This window comes from Tamandua tetradactyla, chromosome 19 (assembly GCF_023851605.1).
Source record: "Tamandua tetradactyla isolate mTamTet1 chromosome 19, mTamTet1.pri, whole genome shotgun sequence".
In the NCBI taxonomy this organism is placed as follows: Eukaryota; Metazoa; Chordata; class Mammalia; order Pilosa; family Myrmecophagidae; genus Tamandua; species Tamandua tetradactyla.
In genome coordinates, this window is record NC_135345.1 from 57613300 (window position 1) to 57628190 (window position 14891).

Below are 14891 nucleotides of genomic sequence, written 5' to 3' on the forward strand. Positions count from 1 at the left end.
AATTAAGTCAAATGTCACACTTGCAGCAGACACGCCTCCTAGCTGACTGCAGATGTAATTGGCAACAGATGAGGTTCACGTACCATTGGCTTATGTCCGCAGCAACAAGATTAGGTATGCTCACCTGGCCAAGTTGACAGCTGAATCTAACTAACACAGGGAGGTTGTGTGAAATTTGTCTGTAAAGGGCCTTTATATATCGGGGCTCCTTATGGTTCTCATGTCATTTTTATTATTAATAAATTTATTTTTTATCTATGATACATAACCACATACAAGCACAAACATTCTTATCATATGATCATTCCGTTCTTGTTATATAATCAATAATTCACACTGTCATCACATAGTTGTATATCATCATCATGATCATTTCCCAGAACATCTGCATCAATTTAGAAAAAGCAATAAAAAGAAAACAAAAAAATTCATACATACCGTACCCTTTACCCTCCCCTTCACCGATCACCAGCATTTCAATCAACTAGATTTAGTTTAGCATTTGTTCCCCCTATTATTTATTTGTTTTTAATCTATATGTTTTACTTGTCTATCAGTAAGGTAGACCAAAGCATCAGACACAAGGCTCTCACAACTACACAGTCACACTGCGACAGCCACATCATCATACAGTTATCTTCAAGAAACATGGCTATTGGAGTACAGCTCCACATTTTCAGGCAGTTCCCTCCAGCTTCTCCATTACACCTTAACTAAACAGGTGATAATATTTGATGCGTAAGAATAACCTCCAGGATAACCTCTTGACTCTGTTTGGAATCTCTCAGCCATTGACACTTTATTTTGTCTCATTTTTCTCTTCCCCCTTTGGTCGAGAAGGTTTTCTCAATCCCTTGATACTGTGTTTTAGCTCATTCTAGGATTTCTGTCCCACGTTGCCAGGAAGGTCCACATCCCTGAGAGTCATGTCCCACGTAGAGAGGGGGAGGGCAGTGAGCTTGCTTGCTGTGTCGGCTGAGAGAGCAAGGCCACATCTGAGCAACAGAAGAGGTTCTCTGGGGTTGACTCTTAGACCTGATTATAAGTAGGCTTAGCCTACTTATATGAACAGACCCCAAGATTGGAGGCTCAGCCTATTGCTTTGACTGTCCCCACTGCCTGTGAGAATATTAAGATTTCTCTACTTGGGGAAGTTGAATTTTCCCCCTTTCTTCCCCCAGGGGACTCTGCAAATACTTCCCTATTCACTGTTCAAATTGCTCTGGGATTTATCTGGGCATCGCTCTGGACAAACCTACAAAATCTCATGCCCTATGCAAGGTTCCAAGTACTATGGTGTTCAATTAAACTGCTCACATAAGTTATATTAGGAAATCTCATGTCATATTTTAATAAATTTTACAAATAAATCTCGTTTCCCCAAACTTTACAATGAGCTCTATGTAGAAAATATATACTCCTGGTCTCACCTCTCGTTGGGATACTTCTTAGCATTTTGTTCAGTGATTGGCATATAGTTAGTTGGTTTTTAGTGACTATTTGATAAACTTAATTTTAATTAAAGTGGAAAATTAGCATATTGGTTTAGTTTGCTAAAGCTTCCGGAATGCAACATATTAGAACTGGTCAATTTTTATAAAGGGGATTTATTATAAGTTTACAGATGCCTTAATTGGATGCCCAACTTAGGCATTCAAGGAAAGATACCTTGATTCTGAAGAAAAGGCTGGATGGCATCTGGGATTTCTCTGTCAACTGACAAGGCATGTGGTCCTTTGCCCCCTAGTTGAGTTGCTTTCAGCTAGCTTGAAAGGCCTATGGCTGGCATTTCCAAATATCCATGTCTGTGTTGGCTCTGAACTGTCTCACTCTCCATGACCCCTTTTAAGGACTCTAGTAAACTAAAACCCACCTTGAATGGGTGGAGTCATATCTCCATATAATCAAAAGGCCCCACCCACAATTGGATGTGTAACTGCTCCATGAAAGTAGCCTCTAATTGAAAGGTCACACCCAAAATTGAGTGTGTCAAGTTTCCAGGTAAACAGCCCAGTCAAGAGGTCCCACTCTACAATATTGAATCAGGATGAAAAGAACATGGCTGTCCACACAAGATTGGGTTTAGGATGGAAGTATGGCTTTTCTGGGGGTGCATAACAGTTTAAAACCGGCACACATATAGAAAGCTTTAGTGCGTTGTAACTGATTATCAACTGAAAATATTTTTCCAGTTCCTATTTTGATGAGAAAGGCTTGGTCAGACAACAGTTGGATTCTTTTGATGAGTTTATTCAGATGTCTGTTCAAAGAATTGTAGAAGATGCTCCACCTATAGACCTCCAAGCTGAAGCTCAGCATGCTAGTGGAGAAGTTGAAGAACCGGTAAGATGGTTGTTCTAATAAAGTAACGGGCAAAAGAGGAGTACTGATTTAAAATTTTGGTCCTACCCCTCTCACCTGGCTTAAAGGTTAAGAAAAGGTCAATAGGTGATTTTTACAATGTATTTATATCATCTTCAAGATCAGCTCCTAGTTTATTTATCCTAATGGAGAGATGCATGTTTTGCAAGTAATCCAGAATGCTAAATATTTTATAGTTGGACAGAGAGGACTCAGACATGTGTTGAACAAGTAAGATGAACCAAACAGAAATAGAGTGTTTCAGATAATCCCATTTTTTTTTAGAATGAAGAAATTATAAAATAAAAAGTATTTGATGGACTCTTTCTATTTGTTACATGGAATACATTATTATAACACTATAAGAGATAGTATAGAGGTTTTCTTTACTATTATTCACCCAAACATATCAGTTATTTTCATTTTTTTCAGTTCCTTATAGTCTTTACACATATGCATATTTTTAGCATTGTTAAAATCAATATAATTTTTAAAAATTTTTATTAATAAAACCAATCAACATACATACACGAACGTTCTTAATGTATGGGCATTCCATACTTGCTGTGCAGTTGATGACTCACAGTATCATCATATAGTTGTATATTCATCACCACGATCATTTATTAGAACATTTACGTCACTCCAGAAAAAGAAATAAAAAGAAAAAAGAAAAAACTCATACATACCATACCTCTTACCCCTCCCTCTCATTGACCACTAGTATTTCCCTCTACCCAATTTAACATTTGCTCCCCCTATTAACAGAATATACTTTTTAAATCTGGTTTTACATGAATGACTGTAAAGAAGTATGTAGTCCAAAATAAATATATACCTGATTTTGGAGGAGGTGGAAAGGTAGCTGTGGGAGCAACCTTAGCCTGTGAGAGAAAAGGAAAGCTGAAACCAGTGATGCAGAGAGCCTCAGGAATAGAGGCAGGGAAAGGTCATTATTCCTAGCCAGTTCGTCTCTCCTCTCTAACTAAGTCCCTTAAAGGCCTCATTTGTTATTCTTGTTCTATTTGGATATGCTGCTCTGAATGCTGGCACTATGTTAAGATCAAAGGTATTTGGCACTTGTGGGATGATGTTTGAAAAGGTGGCATTAAATGCTTGTTTTATCCTTAGGTCAATTTCTCTTCATCGCCTTTGCTTAACAAGAGAGATCACAATACAGCATAGCATTTTCAAAGTGTTAGTACTCTAAGTACTGTGGGAGGAGGAGATATCTACAGCTTGGGTGTCAGGGCATTATGGAAAAGATGGGAGGAAATTAAGATGACCTTGAAGAGAGAGTAGGAATTGGGGTTTACCTTAGTAGAGAAAAAATGTTTACTTTCAGCAAGAAAGTACCTGGTATATTTGCCTTTGGTGGGATGGGAATTGCAACACTCAGCATATAATTTTTGGTTTTATCTGTTTTTAATAGCTGTTAGTGGGAAATAAGGTCGAACCAGATTATAGGAGGCTTTGGATGTCTGATGCCTTAGGAAGTTGTTGAACGATAATAGAATATGCATAAAGCATTATTTTAGAAAGGTTACTTTGGAAATGGTATTTACTTTAAAGTCTTTGAATAAGCCTAGGTTTAAAGTCTTGGCCTAGGATGATGGTGTGAAATTAAGGAATGGAGAGATGTCTTCTATTTGGTTATCACCCCCAGTTCTCTTTGCTCTTTACCTACTCCAGCTCCGGGAAACTTGGGTGTCAATAATTTACCTTTAGTGGACTGCTTAGTCTCATCTTCTTTGAAATTGGTTTAGAGAGAAATTCATTTGTCTTTCTAAAGTTGGTCTCATGGATCTTGTTTTGTTAGGCAACAAATAGATACTTAATTAAAACCTTTTTTTTTAATGCTGTTGAGTGAGTGATAGTAAGCCAGGGCTGGAAATCCTCAGCCCTTTGTATAAGCTGATTAGGATTTTTAGGTAATATTTAATTGAAGAATTAGGTCCCCCTGCCCCAGTGTTCTATTGATTAGATTATTTTATAGTTCTAATTGTCTGAATTAGTTAGCTTTATTTTTCTTTTCTGATAACATTGTACTTCTGGCCCTAATCCAGAACATATGAGATGATATAGCTTGTTGATACAAATCCATTTTAACTGTTTTGTAATAAACTCAGAGCACGTGATTTGTGCATAGTCTTTTTTTCACCTTGCATATTAAAGGTCTTTCTTTTTTCTGCTTTAAGACAGGGATTCAGTACAAAATGTCCTATCTGTGGACTGGATGTTGATTTATAAGTCACCAATATCATTTAAGTGGATTAACTTTGTCAGTTTGTAGCATTTTTTTTTTTACTTAAAGTGTTAATGCCAATTAAATTAGAATCATTAAAATTTAAGGGAGGGTGGGCCACCGTGACTCAGCAGGCAGAGTTCTCACCTACAATACCGGAGACCCGGGTTCGATTTCCTGGTGCTTGCCCCTGTAAAAAAAAGAAATTTAAGGGAAAAATTATTTACCTATTTCATGCTTTTTGTTTAATTTCAGCCAAGATATTTGTTGAAGTTTGAACAAATTTACCTCTCCAAGCCTACCCATTGGGAAAGAGATGGTGCTCCTTCACCAATGATGCCAAATGAAGCCAGATTAAGAAATCTCACGTAAGAAATTATTTTTCTTGTCAAGCAACAAAGTCATATTAAAATAGAACTTGCAGGCGACCATGGTGGTTTAGTGGCAGAGTTCTCACTTGCCATGCCGCAAACCTTGGTCCGATTCCTGGCGCCTGCCCATGCCAAAAAAAAAAAAAAGAAAAAAAAGAATTTGAGACGATATATATATTTTTTTTACCCGTTAAGGGTTTATGTTTTAACTTTTTGAAAATGCTCTTTGCTTTAGCACATACCTGTTACTGCGTAACTTTGATCTACTTATATTTTCAAAGGTACTCAGCACCACTTTATGTTGATATAACAAAAACAGTTATTAAAGAAGGGGAAGAACAACTTCAGACTCAGCATCAGAAAACCTTTATAGGAAAAATTCCGATTATGTTGCGTTCAACTTACTGCCTGTTGAATGGCTTAACAGATCGTGATCTTTGTGAGTTAAATGAATGTCCCTTGGATCCTGGTGGCTATTTCATTATTAATGGATCGGAAAAGGTATATATAACCTTATTTTAAGAAATTACAAAAATAATTAAAATTATTAAAATTCAACATAGGAAGTAAACTTTTATACAGAATAACCTGGAAGTGATAGTTTTATTTTTTAGGAAGTGATTAACTGAACTAATACAAACCATAGCTTCATCTAGTTGCATATAATATGAATTAGAAATTTGGCCAGTTATTTGAGCTTATACATTTCTGCAAAACATTTTTGTTAAACAAAGTTTTTAAAGTTTAAGAGTTAATGTTCAGTGGTGTTTTCAAAGATGGTTGAGATCTGATCCTCCTATATGATCAAATTAAGATATCAGTTATACTTTTTATACTTCAAGGACAGTTAGATTTTATGATTGTAACTTTCTTACTGTCCATATAGGTTCTTATTGCTCAAGAGAAAATGGCAACAAACACAGTTTATGTGTTTGCCAAAAAGGATTCTAAATATGCATACACAGGGGAGTGTCGATCATGTTTGGAGAATTCTTCCCGACCGACCAGTACTATATGGGTTAGCATGTTGGCAAGAGGAGGACAGGTATGGACTGGACTATGATTTTGTTTGGATTTATTATTTTATTTCTGATTTTATGATTTATCATGCTGCATTCTTAGTCAAAAAAGCTTTTCTGGAGCATAATATCAGTGTTAGTATATTAGAGATTGTATTATTGATGACTATTTGTTATTTTCTGTGTAGCAAATTAGCTCAACATTTAGTGGCCCTAAACAGCAACATTTAGCAAATCACAGTTTCTGTGGGTCAGAATTTCAGGCATGGTTTGGCTAGGTCTTTTGGCCCATTAATTCTCAGCAGGCTCCACTCAAGGGGTTTGCCTGGGCTGCTTTATCATTCAAAGCTCACTCACATTATTGTTGGCAGAATTTAGTTCTTCATGGGCTTTTGGACTTAGAGTCAGCCTCTATTCCTTACTGACTTTTGGCTGGAAGCCTCTCTCCGTTCCTTGCCACATAAGCTTCTCCGTAGATGTATAGCAGCTCACAATATGGCAGCTTGTTTCATCAGAACAGGTAAGCAAGAAGTACTGTAGTGGGAGTGGGGGCATGTGGGAGAAGGGGTGAGAGAGAGAACAAACACACTGGTGTTCAGTGTTTTGTTATCTTAATTTTGGGAGTGAGAGCCATCTTTTTTCCCTTACACTTGTTAAAAAAAGTCTGTATATCCAGCCCCTGTTAAAGGGAGAGAATTATACAGCAGTTATAATAGTATGAAGCAGGGATCATTGGGAGCATCCTACAAGCTGCCTACCAAAATCATATTGCTTATCGCAGTAGAATCTTGAGCATTTGCTGTGTGCCAGTTATGTTACTCAGTCCTTTTGCCTACATTGCCTGATTTAATCTTTTTTTCCTTTAAATAATAAAAAAATTTTTTTTAAATACAACAACAAAGAAACGCAAACATTCTTAGCTTTTGATCCCTCCATTCTACATATATAATCAGTAATTCACAATAACATCACATAGTTGCATATTCATCATCATGATCATTTCTTGGAACATTTGCATCTATTCAGAAATAAAAATAAAAAGAAAACAGAAAAAAATCCACACATACCATACCCTTACCCCTCCCTTTCATTGATCACTAGCATTTCCTAGATTACTAGTCTTAATTGGGTTACAAGGTTTAGCCATGAAATGATTGTAATACAGTGCAGAGGTCAAATGTGAACTTCTATATATAATAATTTTGTAGAAACTTGGAGGAAGACAAGATTGCTAGAATGATGTGGTCCAGAAAGGCTTCATAGAGATGGTTGAACTTGACATACTCCTGAAAGATGGTATGGTTTTATGTAAGCAGGGAGAAGTTGGAAGGATGAAGAATTGAGATGAGTACTGTGTGTTTGGAGAATCATTAGAAGATAACTTTGACTGGGCTCGAGGGTATCTGTGGAATAGGGTTGATAGGTACATGATCAGGATGGGTTTGGATTAGTGATTCTTTTTTTTTTAATTAAAAATTTTTATTAATAAAACCAATGAACATACAATATGAACATTCTTTTTTATCACGTAGTTGTATATTCATCATTATGATCATTTCCTTGAACATTTGCATCAATTCAGAAAAAGAAATAAAAAGAAAACAAAAAAATTCATACATACCATACTCTGTACCCCTCCCTTTCATTGATCACTAGCATTTCAATCTACTAAATTTATTTTAACATTTGTTTCCCCTATTATTTATTTTTAATCCATTTGTCTTACTCATCTGTCCATAAGGTAGATAAAAGAAGAATCAGACCCAAGGTTTTCACAATCACACAGTCACATTGTGAAAGCTGTATCATTATACAGTCATATTCAAGATGGATTAGTGTTTCTTAACTAAAGGTTCATATTAGTAGCCTTAACATTCTTCAAAGTATACAAGGCTGCCCTGCCTTCAGATGTGCTGAATCAAATTGGAGGGTGGGGAGAGGATAGACATTTGGAAGATGTCCCTAGGTGATTGTGATGTACATTTTGTGTTAAGAAGCAGTGGTCTGGATCGTGGAGGGCAAAGATGTGAACACAGTATATTAGGGAGAGTACCATGACACTGTTATAGGCAAAGTGAATTAGAGGTAGAGAAAGGAAATCATCCAGGATCTGTTGGTAGTTTTGATATGATGTGAGATGAGGATGAGTCAATTTAGATTTCTTGGTATCCTGAGATTCTGGGAAAATGGTGATAAAATAGAGAAATTCTAACTGACTTTTGGAGAGGGTGCGGTGATTTCAGTTTTAGACTAGATATTTTGGGGGTGGTGGTGCTTGATATGGGCATTATATATGTATATTTAAAAAATATTTTTATTGATGAATGTTCACACACACACACACACACACACACACACACACACACACATTCCATCCATGGTGTACAATCAGTGGCTCACAGTATCATCACATAGTTGTGTGTTCATCACCATGGTAAGTTTTTAGAAATTTGCATTACTCCAGAAAAAGAAATAAAAAGAAAAAACTCATACACACCATACGCCTTACCCCTTCTTTTCATTGACCACTAGTGTTTTCATCTTTTTCATCTACCCAATTTATTTTACACCCCCCCATTATTTATTTTTTATCCATGTGTTTTTACTCATCTGTCCATACCCTGGATAAAAGGAGCATCAGACACAAGGTTTACACAATCACATAGTCATATTGTGAGATTTATATTTTCATACAGTGGTCTTCCAGAATCAAGGCTACTGGACTTGAGTTCAAAGTTTCAGGTACTTCTCTCTATCCACTCCAATACACGATAAACTAAAAAGGGATATCTATATAATACATAACAGTGACCTCCAGGATAACCTCTCAACTCTGTTTGAAATCTCTCAGCCACTGAAACTTTATTTTGTCTCAGTTCTTTTTTATCCCTTTTGGTCAAGAAGGCTGTCTTAGTCCCTTGATGCCAGTTCCTGGCTCATCCCGGGATTTCTGTCCCACATTGCCAGGGAGATTTATACCCCTTGGAGTCATGTTCCATGTCAGAGGGAAGGCAATGAGTTCACCTGCTGAGTTGGTTTAGAGAGAGAAACCATGTCTGAGCAGCAAAAGAGGTTCTCTGGGGATGACTGTTAGGCCTAATTTTAAGTAGGCTTAGCCTATCCTTTGCAGGAATAAGTTTCATTGAGACAAACCCTAAGATTGAGAACTTGACCTATTATTTGGTTGTCCCCACTGCTTGCGAGAATTCTCCAAATTCAGGAATTCTCCAAATGGGGAAATTTCCTCCTTTCTCCCCAGTCCCCCAAGGGGACTTATAGGCACTATATTTTAATGTTCTGCTTTTTCTAAGATCTATGATGAAAACAGGTAATATAGACTGAATGGATCAGTTGATATCCAAGTAGAAACAATAAATGGCAATTCGAGATATGGGCTGAGAATATAGGAAAAAGGTCAAGATGCAGATTTGGGTGTCGTTTGTGAGAAGTTGTTATTGAACAAACAAGGTTTCTGAGATAGAGTAAGTTTTATAAGTAAGTGTGAGGAAGAAGACAGAAGTTGTAATTAAAGAAATCATAATAATATAGGGTTTGTGGAGCTAGGAGAAGATAGAGTGAGTTTGATATTGGTAGAAAGACATATGGTTAAAACTGACAAACGTGGTGTCATTGCTGTACCAGTGTTGGACAGTAACTTCTATTTTGTTTTAGTATCCATATACAATTAGAAATTGGAAACTTGTGTGAAACTTGTGAAAAAAGTCCGTTTGTTAATTTTGAAACATTATTTAAATGAGATATCTACAGACCAGCTCTGAGTTAATAGTTTTCATTCTGTTCTTAACTTTTCTCTTCATTTTATCTATCCATACTCTTTTTTTTTTCATTTTTTTCATACTTTTTTTGACCCCTCATGTATTTCTTCTGTAAGTTTATTTTTTTTGGGGGGGGGGATGTGTGAGGGTAGTGTATATATTTTCTTGCAGTCAGGGGTCATCCCCAAATACAATATTGGGTAATTCTGAGAGAATCCTGGCAGGCAAACAGTAGAGAATAGAAGATCTCTCTGGTCTAAATGATCAGTCTGACTAAAAATAGTAAACGTGCCAGTGATTTTTAAAAGCAGCCATGAGTAGTTCTTTAGATTATAGGAAGCATAATTCTTTTAAAATATATACGATGAACATCTGTATTAAATGGTTCTCATGATGTTTCTATACGACTGTAAGCACTGAGTACTTATGTTCTAATGATATTTTGTTTTTTTAGGGTGCGAAAAAGAGTGCTATTGGACAGCGCATTGTGGCAACTCTACCATATATCAAGCAAGAAGTGCCTATCATTATTGTGTTTAGAGCATTAGGTTTCGTATCTGACAGAGACATTTTAGAACACATTATTTATGATTTTGAAGATCCAGAGATGATGGAAATGGTAATGTGAAAGCAAAATGTATTCATATTCATAGTGTTTTATAAGAACTTTTAAGTTACTGTTTGTTGTTAATCTTAAAACATAGCGGGAAATTGTTCCACAGAGTAATTTAGCCGTCACAAATCCCATGCCATTTACTGTGTAGTGAAAGCATTTAGATCTGCCTGGGACTCTGTCCTGACAATTCTGTACAAAATAGACATGGAAACTGGAGATAATCAGAGTTCACTGACAGCAGCAAGAAGATACAATAGTGAAGAAAATTATAACCGCACACAAGTCTGGTGCAATTTAGTAAACAGGAAAAATGAGTGGTTGATGTTTTCTTTTTCTTTCTTTCTTTTTTTTAACCTTGAGGTAATTACAAATTTAGAGAAAAGTTGCAAGAAGAGTACAGGACTTCAGTATACCCTTCACCAGAATTTGCCAGTTGCTGCTTTTGCCACATTGGCTTTATCTATCTACCTATTTATTTACATTATTATTATTTTTGGGCCATTTGAGAGTAAGTTACAGGCATTATGCCCCTTTAATCCTAAATATTTTGGTGTATATTTCCTAAGAACCAGGATATTCACTTATGTAATCACAGTACAATTATCAAAATCAGGAAATTTAACTTAGGTACAATACCGCTAATCTACGTATCTTACTCAGATTTTTGCCTGTTGTCCCATTAATGTCCTTAATAACATTTTTCTTTGTTAAGGATCCAGTGGGGATATGTATTGCATTTTTATGTCTCTTTAGTCTCTTTTAATCTTTCCTCAGCCTTTTTTTTTTTTTTTTTGTCTTTCATTAAATTGACATTTTTGAAGAGGATAAGGCATTTTTTATATTGTAAAATTTCTCTAGTTTTAGGCTTTCTGCTATTTACTAATGATTAGATTCTGTTTATGCATTTTTGAAAGGAAAAATAGATAATCATTATTGTGTGTGTCCTAGGATGTCACATCAGGAGTCAGTCACATGATGTCATTTTGCTCCATTATTGATGTTGTTAACTTTGATCACGTTACAGTGATCTCAATCCATATTAACATTAACAAAACAATTTCATAATAACAGTAGTGATTTCCTTTAAAAGGATTACTTTCATCACCATGCTGTCTGTGGTCTTGCTTCTTTGGTTTACATGGCCTTCTGAGCTTTGGTTTCACAACTGGAATTTGGATGTTTAAACTTGTGTTATCAGTAATAGACTTAGCACAGGATGTCAAAGGGCACTGGTTCAGCAGTATCTGCCAATTCATTGTTCTCTGTGACTTTATAGAACATAATTACCGTGAGTAATGAGAATTGATTCCATTTTCTTTTACAGAATATTGACTGATTTTATTTATAGCTTATTTGTAGGTTAAAAAACTTCATAATACCAAGATTGAAAACAATCTGGCATATTTGTTTGTAGCTCAGTACATTTTTTAAAACTTTTTTTATTGTGTAATATAACATATATATACAAAGCAAAGAAAGATAAAAAGCAATAATTTTCAAAGCACACCTCAATAGGTAGTTACAGAACAGATCCCAGAGTTTGTCATGGATTACCTACCATCCCCTCAACTCAGATTTTTCCTTCTAGCTGCTCCAGAACACTGGAGGCTAGAAGGACTACCCATATATATATATTTTAATCATCAGAATTGACTTTTCTTTTTTTGTGAAAAATAACATATATATAAAAAAGCAATAAATTTCAAAGCACAGTGCCGCAATTAGTTGTAGAACAGATTTGGGTTTAAACTCCACAATTTTAGGTTTTTTACTTCTAGCTGCTTTAAGATACTGAAGACTGAAAGAAATATCAATATAATGTTTCAGCAGTCATACTTATTTGTTAAACCCTATCTTCTCTGTAGAACTCCACCATAACCTTTGATCATTCTCCCACTTTTTATGGGTATTTAGCATAAGCCCATTCTAACTTTTTCTTGTTGAAAGGGGCTGTTGATAATATGGGATAGGGAGATGGAACTAGTTGATGTTCTGGAGAGGCTGGGCCCTCTGTATTACAGGACTTACCTAGTCCAAGGACCCATCTGGAGGTTGTAGGTTTCTGGAAAGTTACCCTAGAGCATAAGAACCTTTGTAGAATCTACGAAGTTCTTTAGGATTGGCTGGAATGGTTTTGGTTGGGATTTGGCAAGCTATGATAGTTAGCAATGTCTATCTGAAGCATATGGAAGAGTGACTCTCCAGAGTAGCCTCTTGACTCTATCTGAGCTCTCTCAGCCACTGATACATTATTTGTTACACTTCTTTTCCCTCTTTTGATCAGGATGGCATTATCGATCCCACAATGCCAGGGCCAGCTCTATCTTAATAAATTTTAACTTGCCTTAAACTTCTTTAAATTGATTTTAGATATCTGGAAGGAATTCTATTTTGCCATTAGTCATTAAAAAAGTAAGAAACCAAAATGCATTTTACTTTTTTTTAGGTGGAATTATTTGTAGTTTCCTAGAAAGTGTGATTCCTTGTCAAAGTTCTAATAATTTGTGATTCTTTGATTTTCTACAAATATTTGCCTATTTCATTAGGTTTTTAGGGCTGTTTGTTTAGCATGTTATGAATTAAGTAAAAGTTAACTTGTTTGGAGGTAAATATGGATTTGAAAAAACTTTCTTTTAAAATTACCTGATAGGTTAAACCTTCTCTTGATGAAGCTTTTGTTATCCAAGAACAGAATGTTGCACTAAATTTCATTGGCTCAAGAGGGGCAAAACCTGGTGTTACTAAAGAGAAAAGAATTAAGTATGCAAAAGAAGTCTTGCAAAAAGAAATGCTTCCTCATGTTGGCGTCAGTGACTTTTGTGAGACCAAAAAAGCCTATTTCTTGGGGTATGTTAAATTTTCTTGTTGTCAGTTCTTTGGTAAGGTAAAGTTGAGATAAAATTTTTCTGTTAAAACTAAAATTGATGTTTTTATTATATAAATTAAGAAGAAAACCAAAGTTAAAAGCCTATGTGTTCAGTTTTCACTTTTTTCTTTTTTTTAAGGTATATGGTTCATAGGTTACTATTAGCAGCTTTGGGCAGAAGAGAACTAGATGACAGAGATCACTACGGAAACAAAAGATTGGATCTTGCCGGGCCATTACTTGCATTCTTGTTCAGAGGGTAAGAAATTACAGAATTAAATTGTTGGAAATAGGGAGATTTCATTTTGTTTTGGTCATTACATGGGGAATGGGATTGCACTGTTTTTTTTTAAGTAGATTTATTGAGAAATCTTCATACACAGATTGTGTTGTCTTGACATTCTTATTGGATTCATATGATGTTAGCTACATACTTTTTCAGATTTAGTTCTGGTTCATGCCTGGAAATGTCAAGTTTATGAGGAAAATTTATTACTTATGTATATACTTTTTTATTAATTTTTAAATTAAAAAATATAACAGCAAACACAGACATTAACTTTTGATCATTCCTTTGTACATATATAATCAGTAATTTGCAATATCATGAAATAGTTGTATACTCATCATCATGATCATTTCTTAGAACATTTGCATCAATTCAGAAAAAGAAATAATAAGACAACAGAAAAAAATTCATGCATACCATACCCCTTACCCCTCCCTTTCATCGATCACTGGCACTTCAGTCTAAGTTTGTTTTAACATTTATTCCCCCTATTATTTATTTTTATTCCATATGTATTACTCGTCTGTTGATAAGGTAAATAAAAGGAGTATAAGACACAAGGTTTTCACAGTCACATTGTGAAAGCTTTATCATCATACAGTTATCTTCAAGAAACATGACTACTGGAACACAACTCCATATTTTCAGGCAGTTCCCTCCAGCCTCTCCATTACATCTTAACTAACGAGGTGATATTTATTTAATGCGTAAGAGTAACTCCAGGTTAACATCTCCACTCTGTTTGGAATCTCTCAGCCATTGACACTTTATTTTGTCTCATTTCACTTTCCCCCTTTTTGGTCGAGAAGGTTTTCTCAATCCCTTGAGTCTCAGCTCATTCTAGGGTTTTTCTCAATCCCTTGATGCTGATTTCTGTGGGACAGTAATTCTATGCTGCCTAACTGTAATACAATTATGCTGAAACACTGAATGAAGCTGAATGTGAGAACGAAAGAGGGAGGAAGGCTGTAGTAGTTCCTTAAATATTAAAATGATATAATTTTATTTGGCAGTATGTTTAAGAATTTGCTGAAAGAAGTACGGATCTATGCACAGAAGTTTATTGATCGAGGAAAGGATTTTAACTTGGAATTGGCAATTAAAACAAGGATTATATCTGATGGCCTAAAATATTCTTTAGCTACTGGAAATTGGGGTGACCAAAAGAAAGCTCATCAAGCCAGAGCTGGAGTCTCTCAGGTGAGTGTCAACTATAACTGTAGGTTTGAAAGGAAAAATGCTACAGGACTAGAAGCATTTCTAGTAACTTATTTACTAGATGTAACTTATTTAGTTTTTTTCTTTTGCCAAAATGTAAAATGTAAATATATTTTGCAAAAATGTAAAA

General features: G+C 35.4%; 1 protein-coding gene across 1 annotated transcript in view; it reads left to right on the forward strand.

Annotated features, from left to right (window-relative positions):
* Nucleotides 1–14891, forward strand: part of POLR2B (RNA polymerase II subunit B) — a 57361-nt gene that overhangs the window by 8299 nt on the left and 34171 nt on the right. Inside the window, exons 3-10 of the mRNA XM_077136971.1 lie at nt 2193–2343; nt 4862–4974; nt 5259–5478; nt 5864–6022; nt 10227–10391; nt 13039–13235; nt 13394–13513; nt 14557–14743. Of these exons, the coding sequence (XP_076993086.1) occupies nt 2193–2343; nt 4862–4974; nt 5259–5478; nt 5864–6022; nt 10227–10391; nt 13039–13235; nt 13394–13513; nt 14557–14743 (1312 nt within the window). The remainder of the gene's footprint in view (nt 1–2192; nt 2344–4861; nt 4975–5258; nt 5479–5863; nt 6023–10226; nt 10392–13038; nt 13236–13393; nt 13514–14556; nt 14744–14891) is intronic.